General features: G+C 50.2%; 1 protein-coding gene across 3 annotated transcripts in view; it reads left to right on the forward strand.

The window, feature by feature from the left end:
- CHRNA5 (cholinergic receptor nicotinic alpha 5 subunit) overlaps positions 1-20,823 on the forward strand; it is a 40,314-nt gene that overhangs the window by 17,423 nt on the left and 2,068 nt on the right. For 2 of the 3 annotated variants that reach the window (XM_025986037.2, XM_025986035.2), the window contains 4 exons: positions 13,161-13,312; positions 16,671-16,715; positions 17,921-18,030; positions 19,509-20,337. In XM_025986037.2, coding sequence (XP_025841822.1) covers positions 16,689-16,715; positions 17,921-18,030; positions 19,509-20,337 — 966 coding nt within the window. In that variant the 5' untranslated portion in view covers positions 13,161-13,312; positions 16,671-16,688. The remainder of the gene's footprint in view (positions 1-13,160; positions 13,313-16,670; positions 16,716-17,920; positions 18,031-19,508; positions 20,338-20,823) is intronic. The other variant, XM_025986036.2, reaches the window with a different exon arrangement.

Genomic DNA, 20,823 nt, shown 5'->3' on the forward strand with positions numbered 1-20,823 from the left:
GCCTGCTTTGAGGTGGTGGTCTCCCCAGTGTCTGATGTGTACTCACTCAGCAGCCGTCCGGGTTACTTAGGAGGAGCTTGTCCCGTGTGTGGTTATAGACCCGGTGTTTCTGCGGGAGGAGGTGAGTCAGGAGCTCCTAGGTACATCACTGTCTTGAACCTGAACCTCACGGTATGGACTTTGGGTTTTTTTTTTTTTTTTTTTACTTTATGATCAACAGCATATATATAGAATCAGGCAAAGCTTTTTTTCCTCTAAGTCAGGGTCTCTCAACCCCTGATATTGGAGCTGGAAAATTCTTGTTACGTGAAGCTTCCTGCGTGTTGTAAATTGTTTGGCAGCATGTCTGGCCTCTAGCCACGATGCCCGTGGCACCCACCAAAAAATGTCTCCAGATACAGTCTGATGGGCCTTAAGGGACAGAATTGGTCTCACCCCTGCCACTGGAGAGTCACTGCGGTAAGTCTTGCAGACTACGGCTTCCAGGCGGCGTGGGCTGCAACCTGCAGGGGGTGGCGAGGCCCCAGACGCTGGTTCCACGGGCTGGAGGCAGGGCCGAGCACCCCTAAGGTGCTCAGGGGACGCGGGTGCTGCTGGCCAGAGCTCCACATGACCAGCACACCTGTAGACGTCTTCCCATTCATATCAACTGGGCAGATTTTTGGGAGAATCCAATGGCAATGATTATGGAAATAGTGAATTTGAGTGAACTGTAGCCCATCGATGTAAGACCAGTGGAAACTAAGAAAACGAGCTCTGTCCTCCCTCCTCACATGTCACAGCTTCTTGTGTCCGCTGCCGTCCTTCCAGCCCTCCGTGCTCACTCGGACAACTCCAAGGGGGAGTGTGCAACAGCCTCACCACAGTCACCCAGACCATAGCGAAGGGTGGCAATGGCACGTGCCACCGGGCGTCCTGACCTAGGGTGCTATCGACGTACCAGCTGCCGTGGGCTGTGCGGCCTACTCAGACGGCGGGCCCTGGGCGAACCTGGGCTGATGCTCACCCTGTCTCCTCCGTGTCTGATGTCTCCTCTCCTTGAGAACTATTGACCGGACCTAAATTTAACACTGTCTAAGGTCATTGGCTTACTGCAGGTGTTCCGAGAGTCCGGGAAATACGTTAAGTCAGGTTTACTAAAGCGTATCAGTTACAGAGAAGCTTTATCCCATAATGCTGTTGTAAGAATCAATAGAAGGTATGATGAAAATCCCGAAGTGAAAAAAAATCCTCTGCATTTCATCCTTAATTCTTAAAATAATGACTGGTAAGCTACTTATCTGTCGTGTTGCGGCAGTTGGATACAGAACACATTTCTCCTCATTTGCAAAAGAATTGATTATGTTCAGTGCTTGATCTTGCTATTGCTTAAACTAACCAACCTAGAATTCCTGCAAAGAAGATTGTTTTTTTTTTTTAAAAAAAAAGGAATAGAAGTCATTTTTTTTTTTTTTTTTGTAAAATAAAACAAGGAGACTTAGAAAAGTGAATTAACTGCCCCAGTAATGCCTTAAACCGTGCACTGGGGCATGTAATACATTGTATGTACTTGTACAAGCCTCTTTAGGGGCGGGCATTCCCTTATTTCCTTCTTGTGGCAGCCAGTGAAGGAGGAGGGGGGCTATTGGCAGTACCCAGCAAAATTTAAAACGTGTATACCTTTGACTCAGCAGTTCTAAGAAGTCGGTGCCACGGGAATCCTTATATAAGTGTGGGAAAGTAGATGTATAAGGATGCTAACACGGCATTTTCCTCATTGTAGCACAGTTAGAAATAACCCAGAATTGAAGACTGTGTGAATGCCCATCGATGGGGAAAAGCTTAAATCACGATAGACTCAGAACACAGCCTGCTCTGCAGATCGTGGAGGAGGAGTGGGGACGGAGAGGCTCAGACTGACGTGTACTTGTGTGTGTAAAAGTGTCTGCACGTCACACCTCACAGTGGTTACCCTTGCAGGAAGGGAGGCGGGAGGAGGACAGATGCTACTCGATATGTGCTTCCGGATTGAATCTTGGCAATGCTCATGTAGTACTTAGTTACTTTGTAATTAAAGTTTTATTTTGAGAAAAAGCAGAAGTGAACCTGGGTCCTAGCTCTACCTGTGCTACTTAGGTTGGACCAGTGGTTCTCAACCCGGGTAGTTTTGCAACATCCTTCCCCACTCAGCCCCCTCTCAGCCCCCAGGCCCCAGGACCTTTGCAACAGCTGGAGGCATTTCCGGGTGTTACACTGTGGGGAGGGAGTGTGTAGCGGGTAGAGGCCAGGGAGGCCGCCGACCCCATCGGCGCCCCCACAGCAGTGACTTACCCCAAATGTCGGCGGTGCTGCCAGGAACTCCCCGGTCCGACTGCGGGGCTGCTGCCAGGCTCGGATATGCATCTCGCAGCATCCGGCGCCGCTGAGCACAGTGCAAGGTCTCCTCTGCACACCGACCGGGACACTGAACGATTAGGGTCTAATGAGGAAGAAGTATGCGACGTGTCCCCAGGAAGCAGGCGCCACTGTTAGCGCAGAGGCCGGCTCAAGCAACGGCCACTCACGTTGTTGAGCAAGTGAAGGACTGCGTAGGCCCCACGGGGCTCTGACGGTCCCAGGTTGGGGCAGATGCCCAAAACATAAGAACTTACAAGGAGGGTGCCTGGGGGTCAGCGAGGTCAGGATCCAGGTCCTGGGACCGAGCTCTGTGGGGAGTCAGCTCCTCCCTCTGCTTCTCGCTCTCCCTCTGCTCCTGCTCATGATCTCCCTCTCATGCTCTCTCTGTCAAATAAATAAATAAAATCTTAAAAAAAATTTTTCTGGAAGACACTTAAAATCATAGCAGATGTTGTCTGTTAATTTGTCTTTAGCTGAGGATTGACTACAAGACTGCTAATACTCATATTTAGCTTTAGAACATCGTGGTTCACTTTTTCCAATGCTTTTTGGAAAGGAAATCATGATTCTTCATGAAAGAATGCCAAGAAAGGACACTACTGTGTCTTATTTTTCCTAGAATTGGTCTTCAAAATCCTTAGCTATCTTTTTGGCTATGTACTGACTTTAGCAGAGAAGACTTTTAAAAATGTTTCATCTATTTTTTAAATTTCTTAGAATTTTTATTTATCTTTAAACAATCCCACGTCCAGCATGGGGCTTGAACTCACAGTCCCATGATCTAGACTTACATGCCCAATGGCCTGAGCCAGCCAAGTGCCCCTTAAAAGGCATCTCCAACAGCCGTTGGCACCGCCTGACGTAGTAAAATAGTGTATGGGTTTTTTTTTTTTTAAGATTTATTTATTTATTTATGATAGACAGAGAGAGAGGCAGAGACACAGGCAGAGGGAGAAGCAGGCTCCACGCAGGGAGCCCGACGCGGGACTCGATCCCGAGACTCCAGGACGGTGCCCTGGGCCAAAGGCAGGCGCCAAACTGCTGAGCCACCCCGGGATCCCCTAAATCCTTCCAAATGTTAATGGCATTACCTCTATTCGTGCCTTGTGGGTGTTGGGTTTTGTTTTCCCCTCGCTAATTAATCGTATCTTTGCTTCGGAAGGGTCGCCCGTTGGTGGTGGTCTGCCCTGTTGCTAGAGCCGCGCGGCTCCCTTGGTCCCTCGCAGGCCCGAGCTAGCCAGGCTGATCCCCTGATTATTAGTATCAGCTCCGGGGGCGCGGTGCTGAGGGGGGGCGTCTACCTGCAGGCCTTGTGCTGAGCGGCAGCCCTGGCAAGCGCCCACGGCCACGGCCACATGCAGGGAGAGGGACCCCCCGGGAGATCGCGGAGGCAGTGGGGAGAAGTCGGTGGCTCCGCGGGCGGTGATTTGAGGAGCTGTTTCTAGTGACTTTAGTCCCTCTGAGCAGGTTTGTGTAGCTCTGTGGCAGCTGCTTCACTGCCAGGGTGAGTGGGGCGGGCGGGTGCTGGCTGGGCACTCACGGCCGCCCTGCTGCTAGGCGCTGCGCTCCGAGCCTCATAGGCCACTGCCCGAGTCCGCTGGGTGGTGGTGCTGGGGGGTGGTGCTGGGTGCTGGGGAGACGGACATGGGCCTCACCCCCCAGGCTGTGCCGGCTCAGCAGGCGGGAGCACCAAGGGCACACCTGGGGCAGCGGGAGCCCTGAGCACCTGAGCCTGGCCGGGATCCCAGGCTGGTGGGGGGGCAGCGAGGGGGAGCCCCCGTGCCAGGGACCGCCATGGGTTCGAGAAGCTGTCCTGTGAGCAGGGCTGGCGCCGAGGGCAGAGGATGAAGGGAGGGCCACCCAGACGAAGCGGCTGGATGGGGCAGGCACCATGGAGCTGGCAGGGTGGGCCCGCCGAAGCCGGGCTGTGGGCGGAAGGTGTCCACGGGGGCCCCAGGAGACCGTGGCGGGAGAGGTGGCCCGGGGCCGCAGGGAGCCGGGGCGGGGAGGGCCGGGGCGGGGGCTGCTCACCCTGCGGAATCGTGGAGCAGGTGCGGGCGCCGGGGCTGCACGGACGCGGGAGCTCCCTGGACGCTGGTGGGCCGGCAGGTGAGGGCCCGGCAGGTGAGGGGTGATCCTGGGTAGCCCACACGTCGCCGGCCGCCCCCCCTCACCCTCGGGCACTTCGGGGCCACAATGGGGGTCGTGGTTGGGTTTTCCTGTGAGCTGTGGCCCCTGGCGAGGCCTGTGTCCGAGGTCAGAGGACTGTGGCCCCCAGAGCTTGCGGGCTCAGGTGAGCCTTCAGCTTCGCCCTCCTAACACCCAGGAGCCAGGCCACGGCTCTTTGACCCCCGTGTGGTCTCACCACCCAGCCCCAGGAGACGGGATGGGGCCCCCGTGGGCCGAAGGCTCCGTGTTGCACACTCGGCTCCCAGCAGCGGGGTCTGTGGCCTACCCCGGCTCAGGGCCCTTGGGAGGGACCCTGGGGGGTCTCTGCTCGAGACATGGAGAACCAGAGCCGGGTTCTAGGATCTCTGCCACGGAGCGCAGTCCTACAGGCCTCCTGCAGCTTTTCCAGAAGCATTGTTGGGTCCCTTCCGATGGAAAATGTCCCCTTCCGATGGGGAAGCAGGGGTTGGCAGTGTGCGTGCAGCGGATGCCGAAAGCTGATCTGCGAGATTGGGGTCTCTGAGGCCTGCCAGGTGGCCAGCACTGGAGTCATACTGTTTTGTGACTATTTGCAAACTTGAAATGTAAGATCAGTTAGGTTTTTCCCCATTGGGTTCCTAACATTTGTCTTCCGAAGGGAAGTGTGTGTAATGAACTCGCCGTCTTAGCTAACGCGTTAACGGTGTGGCATGCAGCCAGCCTTCACGGAACTTGAGGGTTATTACCGACATTGGCTTATTTTACTTTTTTGGTTACTGTTGTGTTGCTTACACCCCACTTTACAGAAAAGATCTGTGGCTGAGATAGTGAAAATAAACAGCGAAGTCCAACTCAGAATTTTGCTCTAAGTGTGGTGCGCGTACGGATCGAGGTCTGCACGTGGCGGGTAAATCCGTCTCCAGATATGGGGATGTCACACCTACGCCCAGGAAGGATGGCGAAACCATGGGTCTCTGGCAATTGGATTTCACCCGGCCCGTGATCTGCTCCCCGTGGCCCGGGCTTATTCCACCGTGAGACTCCACCCAGGGACGGCAGCCCCGAAAGCACTTGTTTTCCGAAGACAGTTGGCCTCCCTGGTGAAGCGGTTATTTTCTTGAATAAAGAGAAAACTTGGGCAGCCCGGGTGGCCCAGCGGTTCAGCGCCGCCTTCGGCCCAGGCCGTGACTCCGGGGTCCCGGGATCGAGCCCCGCGTCGGGCTCCCTGCGTGGAGCCTGCCTCTCCCCCGGCCTGTGCCCTCCCCCTGCTCACGCTCACTCACTCCCTCAGATAAACAAACTGTCCCACGTCTGCCCTCCCTGTCCCTGTCCCCGTCGCCACACGCTGCTTTCTGCGTCTGTGACTTTAGACGCCTCGTGTTCGCAGAATCAAGCAGTGTTTGCCCTTCGTTGACTCACGCGTTTCACGGAGCGTGACCACAGCTTCCAGACTCTGTAGAGGGTGCCGAGTGACGGTCAGGGGGTGTGTGGCCCACACTGGCCCCTCCACCTGCAGGTGGACATTGGGTTGCTTCCGTCCCTTGGCTCTTGTGCATGATGCTGCTGCGCACACGGCTGTGCAAATACGGCTCCTCAGCACCCTGCTTTCAGTTCTTTGGAAGATATGCCCGGAAGGGGAATTTGTGGACGATCCCGTAACTCTGTCTTTAATGTTTTGAGAAACCTCCACACTGTTTTCCACAATCCTGCGTCATTTCACCTTCCCACAAACAGGGCGCGAGGGGTCCAGCCTCCCCATTCTCTCCAACACATTTGTTTTGTTTTGTTTTGTTAAGTGACAGTAGCTATCCTAATAGGTGTGGGTGACACTTTGTGATTTTGATTTGCATTTGTCTCATGATCAGTGACGATGATCTTCTCACATGCTTGTTGGCCATTTTATTTATTTTATTTTTTTAAGATTTATCTATTGATTTATTCATGATAGAGAGAGAGAGAGGCAGAGACCCAGGCAGAGGGAGAAGCAGGCTCCATGCAGGGAGCCCGATGCGGGACTCTATCCCAGGACCCGGGGTCACGCCCTGGGCCGAAGGCGGCGCTAAACTGCTGAGCGCCTGGACAAGTCAGGATTTAAGCACCTGCAGAGTCGTCTCCTTTCACTCGCTAGGACCTCAGACCTCCTGAGTGAGAGGAGAGAGGACTGGCCTGGATGGCAGGTTCTGCTAACTGGTACTTCCCCCAAAAGGCGGAATCAGTTGATGCAGAAAAACACAGGTTTGACGACTCTTCTGTCTTCAGACCTGGTGACAGGTCAGCCCCCGGTGGGCAGATGACAGCCTTTTAGACTGTAGCCTCTTCCCTTATGAAAGACATCCGCATGTTTGCTGTCGAGGTCGCAAAAATGTGCCGTGACCTTTAGCCCTCCTGTGCTGCCCCGGCCCTTTGGGCTGATGTAGCAAAATGCAGCAGACAGGTGGCCCTGCGGCTGTGACCCAGGGAGGAGGCTACGGTCACTGGCAAGGGCCCCCCCCGCCCCCGCATGGACGCTGCCCCCCCCCCCCACCACTGGCCCTCGCCCTGCTCTGCCCCGTGCCTCGGGCACCACTCCAGGCCTTGGGGGCTTGGGCTTCAACTTGAACTCTAGGGGGACACAGACATCCACACTATGACACGTGTCATTTTCTATTTATTACAATAGTTCTCGAAAGCAGGCTGCCTAATGCAAAACTAGGGGGAGGGGAAGGGGGTGAGCAGCTGCCGGGGGTGTGCTGGGCGTGGAGGGATGAATGGGCCGGGCGTGTGACACACGCTCCCACGCTCCCACGCTCCCACACACCCGGGGAGCCTGTGACGCCAGGGGTGACGCAGGGGGAGTGCAGGCTCTGGGCTTCGGGTAGCAACGATGCGACGGTGTAGGCTCATTAGCTGCCCCAGGTGTCCCCCCACTCTGCTGGGGGATGTCCTCACAGGCAGGGCAGACACGGAAATCTCTTTACCTTCCCCCCAAACTTGCCATGAACCTTGAACTGCTCTGTAAGATAATCTCTGAGAAGCAGTTTTTAAATTATTTTTTATGATCACAATAGGTCTCGTTAACATCCTTTACCATAAATGCTCAGTTTTTCTTCTTTTAAAAACATTTTTTTCCTTCCGATGAGAACTTTCAGGGTCAACTTCCTTTTTTTTTTTTTTTTTTTAAGATTTTATTCATTCATGAGAGAGAGAGGGGGCGCAGAGACTCAGGCAGAGGGAGGAGCAGGCCCCGTGCAGGGAGCCCGACGTGGGACTCGATCCCAGGACCCTGGGGTTTTGGCCTGGGCTGAGCCACCCGGGCTGCCCTCGAGGTCCACTTTCTTAGCAACCTTCAACACGGTATTGTCACCAGGCTGTGTATTACATCACTGTGACATTCATTTTATGACTAAACTTTGTACCTCTTGATCCCCTTTACCCACTTTGTCCACCCATCACCCCCTTGCCTCTGTCAACCACCAATCTGTTCTCGGCATTTGTGAGCTTTTTAAAATAGATATTCCATTTAAGTGACATTGTACGCCATCCATCTTTGACTTATTTCCTTTGGTACAATTTCCTCGGGGTCCTGGTGACTGGGGCTTGCTTGCAGGTCCCTGAGATTATGACTTGAGCCAAAACCAAGAGTCAGACGCTTAACCGACTGAGCCACCCAGATACCTCTTATTTCTTATTCTTGCTTCACTGTTCTGGCCACGACTCCGGTCTGTGTTGGATAAAAGTGGTGAGAGTGGGCATCCCTGTCTGTCCCTGGCCTGAGGAATCGCTCTCAGCTTCTCACCGCTGATTGTGCTCTTAGCCGTGGGCCGTACGGCCTTTACTACGCTGAGGCAGATTTCCTCGGTGTCCACTTTGTTACAAGGCTTTATCGTCAGTGGATATTGAAGTTGGTCAAGTGCTTTTCTGCATCTATTGCGAGGATCCTATGATTTTTATCCTTCATTTTGTTAATTGGTGTATCACACAGACTGGTTTGTGGATTTTAAAGCATCCTTGTGTCCCTGGGAGAAATTCCCCTCGATCGCATTGAATGACCCTTTTGGTGTGTTGATTTGGTTTGCTAATATATAGTTGAGGATTATTGCATCTGTGTTGATCAGGGATAGTGGCCCGTAATTCTCTTTTCTGTGGCATCCTTGTGTGGTTTTGGTTTCAGGGTAATGCCGGCCTCGTAGAATGAGTTTGAACGTGTTTTTTCCTCCTCTATATTTTGGAAGAATTGAGAAGGATTGATATTAATTCTTCTTTGAATGTTTGATAGAATTCATCAGTATTTTTCTTTTTTTGGAAAGGAATTAAGTCTTTTTTTTTCTTTTTTTTAAGATTTTATTTATTTACTTGAGACAGAGGGAGAAGCAGACTCACTGCTGAGCAGGGAGCCCAATGCTGTACCCAATCCCAGGACCTCGAGATCACGGCCTGAGCAGAAGGCAGGCACTTCAGTGACTGAGCCACCCAGGCACCCACGAGAGGAATGAGGTCTTAATTTAAAAAATGGACCATTACTAGGAAAGGTATAAAACATTACAAAGAAATAAGGAAAATAAATGCACTGGCATTGCACACATAGTTTTTTATCTTTGTTATTTTCCAAGGAAAAGTTGTGGTGTGACTATTCAGATATAATTTTTCTGAAGGTCATATCCACATGTTTGTCACGTTTTCTCAGCTCTGATCAGCGCTGTGTTGTCCAACGTACCTACTCGCCTTAGCTCAGTTGTGAAGACGTCCTCCTTTTGGTCACAGATTATCAAGATGTCATTTATGTACCAGACAACTCACCTATTTAAAGTACATGATCCAGTGATTTTTAGTATATTTAGGCTACTGTGACTGTCACCAAAATTGATGTTTGAACATTATCTGCAATGCCCCCCCAACCCCTACCAGGCAACCACCAAACTACTTTTCTGCATCTCTAGATTTGCCTCTTCTGGATAGTTCATGTAGGTGGAATCATAATTTACAGTCTTTGTGACTGGCTTCTTTTACTTAGCATAATATTTAAAAGGTACATCCATGTCCTAGCATGCGTCATTAATTCATTTTATTTTATTTATTTTTTAAGATTTTATTTATTTATTCATGAGAGACGTAGAGAGAGAGAGAGAGGCAGAGACACAGGCAGAGGGAGAAGGACCCCATGCAGGGAGCCTGACATGGGACTCGATCCCGGGACCCCAGGATCAGGCCCTGGGCTGAAGGCAGGCGCTAAACTGCTGAGCCACCCAGGGATCCCCTCATTGATTCATTTTAATGACAAAATAATATTCCATTGGGTATTCCACATTTCATCTATCCATTTATCATTTAATAGGCGTCTGGGTTGTTTCCACCTTTCAGCTACTATGAAAAATGCCGCTGTGAATGTTCATGTGCAAGTTTTGGGTGGACAGCTGTTTTCATTTCTCTTGGGTATGTACCGAGAGTAGAATTGCTAGGTCTATCGTAACCCTATAGTTAACTTTTTAAGGGACTATTAAATGTTTTCCAAAGCAATCACACCATGTTATACTCCTACCAGGAGTGTACAAGGGTCCCAATTTCTCCACATCCTTCTCAACACTTGTTATCTCTGTTTTCAATAACCATTGTATTGGGTGTGAAACGATAACTCATTGTAGGGCTTTTTTTTTTAATTAATTAATTTATTTATTTACTGTTTTTTTTTTAATTTTTTTTTTAATTTTTATTTATTTATGATAGTCACAGAGAGATAGAGAGAGAGGCAGAGACACAGGCAGAGGGAGAAGCAGGCTCCATGCACCGGGAGCCTGACGTGGGATTCGATCCCGGGTCTCCAGGATCGCGCCCTGGGCCAAAGGCAGGCGCCAAACCGCTGCGCCACCCAGGGATCCCCTATTTACTGTTTCTACACCCAATGCGGGGCTTGAACTCATGACCCCGAGATCAAGAGTCACCGCTCCATCGACTGAGCCGGCCAGGCACCCCTCATTATAGCTTTGATCGGCATTTTTCTGAATGGGTAAAGGGGTTGAATATCTTTTCAGACACTTACTGGCTGTTCTTTGGAGAAAGGTCTGTTCAGATCAGTAACCCATTTGAAAATTGGGTTGTTGTATCTTTTTATCATTGATTTGTAATAGTTTTTTATATAGTTTAGGTACACACCCCTTATCAGATAAATGATCTACAAATATTTTCTCCCAGGTCCCTCTTTTTAAGTCAGGACAGAAAACTAAAATGTATTAAAGTGACTGTTGTGATCAGCATTATACTTAGGACTGTAGGGGCGCCAAAGTATAGAAATGATTTCTACCTTTTAGGGCATTGATTTCTTTGGAGACCCAAGACTTACGTGACATAACTGGAAAAGAACACAGAGCAGTATATGTCAAATAATATACGATCTTGGTGAAAAATAGTATGAAAAATAAATGCCCTGGGATTTCAAGGAACTGAGGTTGAAAGTAATTGATTTAAATTATTTATTTTGAGTGGAAATAAATGAGCAAATGTTAACTGTGCAGAACAACTTTTTGAAAAGGATATTCAAGTTTGAATTCAGTTTCTATCGAACTTAGTAGCACCACGTGCACTGTGTCGATCTTTCCTGCTGGACTGTGTTTATCCCTGTGTGCCCGGTACTGGGCGCAGTGCCTAGTACGAGGCACTTGTCCAAGAAACATTTGTTGAATGAGTGAGCAAAAATTAGTATGGGCTGGAGCTGTCAGGGAGTGTGACACTAATTAAGCACTTTGATAAAGACTCAGGATGGAAAATGTTCACATGAGAGGTGTAAGAGGTGGAGCGGAGCCCTGGGGGCCCTTCAGAGCTCTGCCACTAACCAGCCCTGTAGCATGGCATCTCCCATCACGTATCCTCCTCTCCTTTAAGCATTCTGAGGCTTATGAGCAGCATAAACTTAAAAAGATTTAGAACCGGCTAAAAATCCTCTACCTAGAATTTGCATGATTAAGGTTTTGTGCTAAAACATCACTGACATTAGCACCCACTATTTCTATGGAAATTGTGTTGGGGAAATAGTATTTCTAATATTGGATATACTAGGAAGATATTTTTAAGGCTGCATCTTAAGGATTGTCGTTAGAGGGAATGTTAGAATTAATTTGTCAATGTATTTATACCCCACCTACTTTCTTTCAAACAGGATTCGAGGTGGCGAATCAAGCTATCATCTTTTTCCCTAAGGCAAAAGGTTCTTAGATGCTATTAAAATGCATTTTATTTGTCATTTTTATCTTTCAAACAACCTCAAACTTTTGGTGTTTCAGAGGCTATAAAAATTTTAAGCAGGATTAGGAGAGGAGAGAGTAATGCTATTGAATTAACGGCTCTTAAACATTAAAACAAATGACTCAAAAAAATAAATAAATAAAACGAATGACTCTCCAGTGCATAACATTCCAGTTGAATTGGAATCTCTCCAACGCTGTGCATTTTCACATAAGGAGTCTTTTATGGGAAGCAGGTGCAAGGTCTATGGTATTTACAGATTAAATCGAGTTTCCTAACTCGCCGGGGGAGCCAGAGAGGAGTGTGCTGCACTCCTGACGGGTGGACGGGGCAGGGGCGCCAGGGTGGGCTTCCTCCCACTGGAACACGGTCTAATAAGGACACGAGGTCTTGGGAAAGCGCTGGTTTTCTGTCACGTTGGAGAAGGCCCCTCGTGCCTGCAGAGTCCTGCGTGCGTCCCTCATCATAAATAAGCCAGCGATGTTTTGGTTCAAGTGGATGCTTTTTCTTTGTAAAATCGGGAGTCCTGGTAAACGTCAGGCTTGACTTTCACTCATTTCAGACCCTTGACAGGGACTCGGAGCACGTAACACTGAAAACTCTCGTTTGTTCAGAGGCTTAATCCAACTTGGCAGAAGAACAAACATAACAGTGACCTGGGAATCTAACCACTCCGCGGCTATGGCATCTAGAATATAAAAAATCCTGTTTCTCTCTCTCTCTTAAGTGTCAGGCCCTAAGGTAACTGTCTGCAAACATATAGCCAACAAAGGTATGACATCTGGATAATTCATCCAGTGCTTATATGTTTGTATAGCACAGTCATGTAAATGAAAGTTTGTTAATTTTACATTTACAGTTGATGTAAATGCACCTCAAAGTCTCTGTTTTCTAGGTTTGGAATTTTTCCCCAAGCAACCCCTCGAGCCCTGGCAACTTATTTAAAAGCTTAAAAGCTTTTGTTAGAATATTCTGTATAAAGTACTGTTTCCTAAGGAACATAGAGTATTTCCATATGAGTAATCGGATTTTACTAAGAGATATATCCAAGCCACAGTGTCCCTTATTGATCATAAACATTTGTATCAATATTTTATTGTAAAGGCTCTATTAATAGCCTAAATATGGGCAGCCTGGGTGGCTCAGTGGTTTAGCGCCACCTTCGGCCCAGGGTGTGATCCTGGGGTCCCGGGATCGAGTCCCGCGTCGGGCTCCCTGCATGGAGCCTGCTTCTCCCTCTGCCTGGGTCTCTGCCTCTCTTTGTGCATCTCTCTGTGTCTCTCATGGATAAATAAATAAAAATAAAATCTTAAAAAAAATAGCCTAAGTAATAGGTTGGTTCCTATAAAGCCGAACATTTTCTAAAGCATAGGTATTTAGTGGGCGAGAAGCTAATACACTAACTTTGAAAAATCTTTATGCAGGATTGGCTGAACCATCCTTGGTGGCAAAACATGAAGACAGTTTGTTTAAGGATTTGTTTCAAGACTACGAAAGATGGGTTCGTCCCGTGGAACACCTGAATGACAAAATAAAAATAAAGTTTGGCCTTGCACTATCTCAGCTAGTGGATGTGGTAAGTGTGCCAGACATCACATGCTGCATTTCAGAGGTTCTGGGGGCGCCATGGGCCCGGGGGTGGGGGGCAGCGAGGGTTTCCAGGGGGCCCGGGCAGGGAGGAGTGGTTGCTGCGGGCACCGGGATGCACTGTTTGCATGACATTGAGGAGTTTACAAATAAATCACTGATCTGGTAATTATTGTAGGTTTATTTTGAATAAGGTCAAAGATAGGAAACATTTTTTTTTTTTTTTAAAGATTTTATTTATTTATTCATGATAGTCAGAGAGAGAGAGGCAGAGACACAGGCAGAGGGAGAAGCAGGCTCCATGCACCGGGAGCCTGACGTGGGATTCGATCCCGGGTCGTCCAGGATCGCGCCCTGGGCCAAAGGCAGGCGCCAAACCGCTGCGCCACCCAGGGATCCCTAGGAAACATTTTATATGGAAGCTTCTCATTACATTTTTTTAAAAATATGATTTTAAAAAGTCAACATTTTATTTTATTTTATTTTATTATTATATTATTTATTTATTTATTTATTTATTTATTTATTTATTATAGTCACAGACAGAGAGAGAGAGAGGCAGAGACACAGGCAGAGGGAGAAGCAGGCTCCATGCACTGGGAGCCCAAGTGGGATTCGATCCCGGGTCTCCAGGATCGCGCCCTGGGCCAAAGGCAGGCGCCAAACCACTGCGCCACCCAGGGATCCCCAAAAGTCAACATTTTAAAGAGGAAAGAGTCCAAGAGTAGAGTTGTATATTGTTAGGACCAAAAAGCGTCTCAGCCCGTCAGCGTTTCAGTCTCACGCCTCAGACACGTCTGAGGCTCTGCCGCGTGGCGCCCACCAGGGAGCGTGGGTTCCCTCGCGACGAGTTCTCGCCGTCTCGAGACCCTTCTCCTCGAACCCAGAGCTCGTGCCAACGTCGACATTAGTTTCTCCTTGTTCTGATCACGGCAGTCACTAGCCCTTTCCCTGCTGCGTCCCCAGAGCCCACGGTGACAGCGACGGTTAGAGACGAGCCTTTATTTCCTAATTAGAGAAGCAGTGAGGATGCTTGTAGAGAGCTCAGAAAGTACAAACGACTACAAATAAGGGAAAAAAGACTGTGTTTCCACCCCCTGGAGGTGACCCGTGGTGACATTTTGCTGTATTTCTTGCCAGTTGTTTGTGTGTAACTTTTCAAATTGGGATATTAATTTTGACACAATGAAGCCTTTTTTCCCCTCTTGTTTTTTGTTCCCTTACAATTTTAAAAACAGTCTTAATTCCACTGTGGGCACGCAGTGTCCTATTGGCCTCAGGTGCCCGGTCTAGTGGCCGACACCTCCTTGCACCACCCAGCACCCATTTCTCTCCTCTCGTCACATTAAGAGCATTGCCTGCCTCGTTCCATAATCTTCATACATAAATATAATTTTAATGTCTATCCGACGTTCCGTTTATGACTTATTTAAATATTCTATTGTTGGCAGAAGTTAGTTCCCATTATTTCCTTTTATAAATGACGACTGTATTTGTATTATTAATGACAAATGCCTGAATTTGGTGGCTGCTGACTTTACCGTCAGGTCACAAAACCATTGCCCTGCGCCCCCCCCACTCCCCCCTTCACCCAGTCAGTGGCTTCTCTGCCGACGGCGCCGTGTCCTGGGGACAGCCCTGCGTTTGTCCTTCTGGGTTGTGTCCCATCGTACATGGTGCTGACACGTAACAGATGCTTGGGACCTGAGGTCTCCTCGCGTCAGGCTGTGCCCCACATTTGGGGCCAGTTGTGAACTTAGGTGTCGCTCCTTTATCTGTGTTCCCGTGGAGGACGCGGGTGCCAACTGGGTCCTAGCCTTTGGTGCACAATTCGTGTGTGTTCACATTTTTCTGGGGAAAAGGTCTATCGTTTTCATTAGATTCTCAAAGCTGACCTGCTGCCTTGTGGCATCATGGGTAAGAGGTTTACCAGAACTTTCCCCGTCATTCATGGCTGCATTTAGGGCTTTAGCCCCGGGGGTACGCTGCGCAGTCGGCACTCACTCTGATGCTGTGTGACTTTGGGGCGGACAGTAGGGCCGCTGTTGGGCTTAAGCTCAGGAGCTTGCCATTCTAACCGGTTCCCGCCAGCCGGGGCGGTTCCGCACATTCCCCCCGCTGGGCTGGTTCCTCTATCTGCGGGATGAAGGAACTGCACTAGATAAAATCTCCAGGTCGTTTCCTTTTATTTTTAATTAAAACAATTTTTCTTCAAGATTTTATTTATCCATTCATGAGAGACACACACAGAGAGGCAGAGACACGGGCAGAGGGAGACGCAGGCTCCCCTCCAGGAGCCCAATGCGGACTTGATCCCGGGACCCCGGGGTCATGCCCTGAGCCGGACGCAGATGTTCCACCGCTGAGCCACCCCAGGGGTCCCCCCAGGTCCTCTCCAAGGACAGGTGACCTTTGGAACCGAGGTGAAAGAGTGACGCCCACGCTGTATTCCCCAGATTGTTCCTGAGTCGGACTTCAGGGCCTCTGTCCTCTGCCCGCTCCTCTCCTGGGCCGCCCACCTGCTGTGGAAGGCGGCCCGCCAGGCCCTGGGCCGTCTGAAGCCCTGTCCTCCCTCCCAGCCTATGGGTTGTGCCCACTGCTGTGCGTGTCCCCACCCGGCATTCCGTCCTGCCAGTGGGTGTCTGTGGTTGGCACCCGGCAATCATCTGGTCTTGTACTGGTCCCGCTGGCTCCGTGGTATTTCAGGGAAAATGATGGAAGTGATGTCACTTTAATTAGGCCTCGAAAGCTCAGTGACAAGCCGGTCTCAGCAAAGCTCCATCTGGGAGGTGTGAGCAGCAAGTGGCCGAGACCCCAGCTCGCCAGGAAAGTGGCCGTGCAAGCGCAGGGCAGTGACCTCAGCTCGGCCGAGGTCAGCAATGCGGCCCTGTGCTCGGCGGGGCACAGAACACCACCGGGTTCTAGCTTGAGGACATGTGGGAATGGGTGTGACTCCGGCCCCTTCCCCCCGTTTCGGCTCTTCTGCAATCACTGCGTGTGTCTTGGTTCACGGCGATTCACAGCTCACTGTCCGCTTCTTCCTTCGAGTGCCAAGTGCACGGTGACGCTGTGCTTGTTCCTTAGACCGTGTCTCGGGTTTGAGGACGTAGAGTAGCTGAGTCCCTGAACGTTCCATCCAAGATGCCAGCGGTGTCCTGCAGGGCAGTTTATCTGAAATACGGAGCATGTTGAAAGGAATAATGTGAAATTAGGCTGGAAAAGTGATGCTGCTTTTCCAGAGACCTGCATTGATGAGCAGGATGTAGGTATGGTATGGACGGAGGTGTGTGCAGGAAACTGAAAATTCTGTACTTGAAATCAGCCTTATTTAAATTTTTGTTTTACAGGATGAGAAAAATCAGTTAATGACAACGAACGTCTGGTTGAAGCAGGTGTGTATAAAATTCAAAAGGTCACTGGTGCTGCGACTGTAGGGTTTTCAGAAACACGAGCAGGTGGTCTGGTGGATGGACAGGACGCCAGAGGCTCTTGTATCCGACCAGGGAGTCCTGGGGTGGCTGCTGTCCTGCAGGCGCTGTTTCCCAGGCAGAAGTCCTGGCCCCCGGGAATGTCTGTCTCGTGGGGGAAAGGAGCTAGGAGGCTGTGTTGTACCTTAACGCTGACAAGCTTGGAGGAAAGCTCACTGGGAGCGAGGGCGACGTAGTGTCAGGGATGTACTTTTAACCAGCACAGCTGGGGAGAGCATCACTCGGAAGGTAATGTCTGAGCAAGGAGAAGAATGAGCCATACGAGTATCTCAGGGAGAAGCAATCCAGGCAGAGAGGGGCCAGCAAGTGCAAAGGCCCTGCGGCTGCTGTGTGCCTGGTGTGTCGAAGGAGGAGCAAGCGGGCCAGTGTGGGGAGAGGTGAGTGAACCGTGGGGAGGTCAGAGAAGCAGGGGGAGGGCCCTGGTTTAGCAAGCACCTGGGCCGCTGCCAGGATTGTGACGCTTACTTGGAGTGAGACGGAAACAGGCGATCAATTATTCTTACGCACGTAGCCCCTTTTGTAGGAAGGGCTCCTTTTTCCTCTGGGCCATCGGACCTCTGTACTCAGGTGCTGCTGTGTCCTTCCCTTTGCTCTTCCTTTATCAGCCCTAATTTAATACCCACTACCGGTTCCCTGACCCTAACTCCCAAAAGGCACACCCCCTTTTGTGGGGCTGCGTCTTCGCATGATCACAGAATGTCCCTGTGTGGAGGCTGCACAGGTGTTCACCTCTGTGGAGGGTGTGATGAGTCCTGTTCCCCTGGCATGGACCCGTCCAGCCAAGGACAGTGCAGCCAGCTCTTCTGTGGCCAGGCCGGAGCCCCGGGTGTGTCCTCGGGGGGAGGGGAGCAGGTGACACGGCTGTGAGCACCCCCCCACCCCACCCCCCAATGGTCCTCATCTGTGTCTCCCGGCACCAAGGCTGCAGACACTGGAGGGGGGCTGTGCTCCCACACTCAACAAAGACACAGAGCTGAGTTTTCTCTAGGGCGAGTAGAGATGCTTTTATGTCTGGAATTTCTGTATTTGGCAAAAAGCATAGTTTCTACTATGCTTCACAGTCGATGTCATCGCAATTGGCGACTGAGGCTGTCATGTTTGTTCTGAAGGAGTGGACGGACGTGAAACTGAGATGGCGCCCTGGTGACTACGGAGGAATAAAAGTGATACGCGTCCCTTCCGACTCCCTCTGGACCCCAGACATCGTTTTGTTTGATAAGTAAGTCATATTCCAAATTCCGCTTTATGCTTTTAGAAGAAAACTGTATTTCTATTAGGCACTAGTGATTCTTCCTTTCGAAAACCGTCCAACTGTAAGATCAAATGACTTGATCTTATGTGTTTTGCGAAACTGCAAATAGGGTCTGTGGATCCTCACCCCCCTTTTGAGGTGTTCTTTTGTCCTTTGATTTTTAAAACATGTGAACCATCTGGAAAGTGCAGAACAGTGTCTGGAAGTTGGGGGGTGTCACCCCTAATCAGTCCCGTTATCCCAGCCCTTGGGGTTGTCACCCCATCCCAGTTCCTGGCCGTGTGCTTTATTGGATTCCCATTGCTATTGTGAAAATAATGTTTTTGACAGACGAGGAACAGGAGAGGGAGGGTGTTGTGCCCTTGTCCAAGATCACACAGTTGCATGTGGCGGGGTGGGGTTTACACGGGCAGCCTGGCATCTCTGTTCAGCCTCCTACTTAACAGACCAAATATTGGGCAGATTACCCTCCAGATTTGGGGATATTTAAAAAAATAGTTGAGGTCACACTTATGTTTAAATGTGCTTCTAATTTTGCTTAAATACCATATTGTAATTATCCCGTGACGGGGGGTGTGCACTCATCTTTATAGGTGTCCTACCCATGTCTATTTTCAGGATGGTTTTTAACTTGGGGAACAGATAATTCTGGGATCAAGTTTCAGTTTTTCTAGGATCACCCCAGAGCAAATCTGGGAATTTGTGCTTACCCTAAAGCACTTTGGAGTATTTGCAAGAACGCACTTGGCATGAAGACAGAGTAAATGCTGTGTAGAAATATTCATCTCTAAATACCGTTTCCCTGCACGCTTCTTCGTATGTTAAGAGGCAAGAGGCTGTAAGGTAGCAGGACATAGTTTCCCAGAGCATCACCTTATTCCAGGCCCCTGAAGACATTTTTACATAAACGTGAGTCTAGCAAAAGCCACATGAGTTTTAGGATAAACAATATTTCAAAGAAATCTTGTGTGGGTAGACTTCCCCAGAACATGAGTTCGCAGGGCAGCGGGGCTTAGAGGCACAGCTGAGTACTGATGCTCTTCCCTGCCCAGGCAGCAAGCACCCAGTATTTGCTGGAGGGGAATAGCGCCGTGTGGGGCATCGAGGCACGTGGACTCAGCAGCTGGCTGCTATCCTATTGTTCAAATAGCCGAATTATGTTTTGTGAGTAAAGGGAAATCTTTCGGGCTCTAAAATCTCATGGTCCTGTGAAGTACAAATGTGATCATCAGTCGTGGGGTCCATGTGGAAGGAGTCCAGGTCTAGGAGGGTTGTCTATTTAGGGAAGACGGCCGTGGGACAGGGTCCCCTACGTGCAGCGGGTGTATCTCCTGCATCACAACTTACAGAGCATCTCATTGGCCGGGCTCCCCGCCCCCCAGCCTGTGATGGGCCTGCCAGGGTTCCCCAGTCTCTGCGCTGTCACGTGCGTGTGTTTATTTCAGTGCCGACGGCCGTTTTGAAGGGACCAGCACGAAAGCGGTGGTCAGGTACGACGGCAAGGTCACCTGGACACCCCCCGCGAACTACAAGAGCTCCTGTACCATAGATGTCACGTTTTTCCCATTTGACGTCCAAAACTGCTCCATGAAGTTTGGTTCCTGGACTTACGACGGATCACAGGTCGATATCATCTTGGAGGACCAAGACGTGGACAAGAGAGACTTTTTTGACAACGGAGAATGGGAGATTGTCAGCGCCACCGGGAGCAGAGGGAACAGAACGGACAGCGCCTGCTGGTACCCGTACATCACGTACTCGTTTGTGATCAAGCGTCTGCCTCTCTTCTACACCTTGTTCCTCATCATACCCTGCATCGGGCTCTCGTTTTTAACGGTGCTCGTCTTCTACCTCCCCTCCAACGAGGGCGAGAAGATCTGCCTCTGCACGTCAGTCCTGGTCTCTCTGACTGTCTTCCTGCTGGTGATCGAGGAGATCATACCCTCGTCGTCCAAAGTGATCCCCCTGATCGGAGAGTACCTGGTGTTCACCATGATTTTTGTGACTCTGTCCATCATGGTAACCGTCTTCGCCATCAACATCCACCACCGTTCCTCCTCGACGCACGACGCCATGGCACCCTGGGTGCGCAAGATCTTTCTCCACAAGCTCCCCAAGGTGCTCTGCATGAGAAGCCACACAGACAGGTACTTCGCCCAGGCGGGGACCGGGGGCACGGGGAGCCTGGGGGCTCCGAGAAACACGTTGGAGGCCGCGCTCGATTCCATCCGCTACATCACCAGGCACGTCAGGAAGGAGAACGACGTCCGTGAGGTCTGTGACACGTGGTGCTTACGGATGCTCGTGCGCCTGCAAGGCTGGGGAGCCGGTGGCTCGGGTCGAGGGTGGGGGTGCGGAGAGCTCGGCCTCGTCACCCGCGGGGTCGTCCCTGGGCCTCGCTTCCCAGGTCCCCCAGCCGCTCCTGCTGTGTAGAGGAGTAAAAATCCCGCCGTGGTCTTGCCGGGTTGCTTTCACTTACCTACCTTGTGTCTGAGTCTGTGCCAATCCGGAGGTACAACTTGGCACGATCATTTATCACAAGTTATTTTTTAATGAGTGAGCCTCATGTAGGCTTTATCAACTTCACCGAGATATTTTTCTTCTAGAATATGTCTTTTTGTTGTTCATTTACAAGAGAATGTCAGTGAAATTAAAAGCAGTCAGGTATTCTCGGTGTCATCTATCGTATGTTAAAGTGCTCATGTGAACTTTAGTAACAGTGCTTAAGAGTATGCTTAATTTGCTTAAAAATAAAAATTC

This window comes from Vulpes vulpes, chromosome 2 (genome assembly GCF_048418805.1).
Source record: "Vulpes vulpes isolate BD-2025 chromosome 2, VulVul3, whole genome shotgun sequence".
Classification (NCBI taxonomy): Eukaryota; Metazoa; Chordata; class Mammalia; order Carnivora; family Canidae; genus Vulpes; species Vulpes vulpes.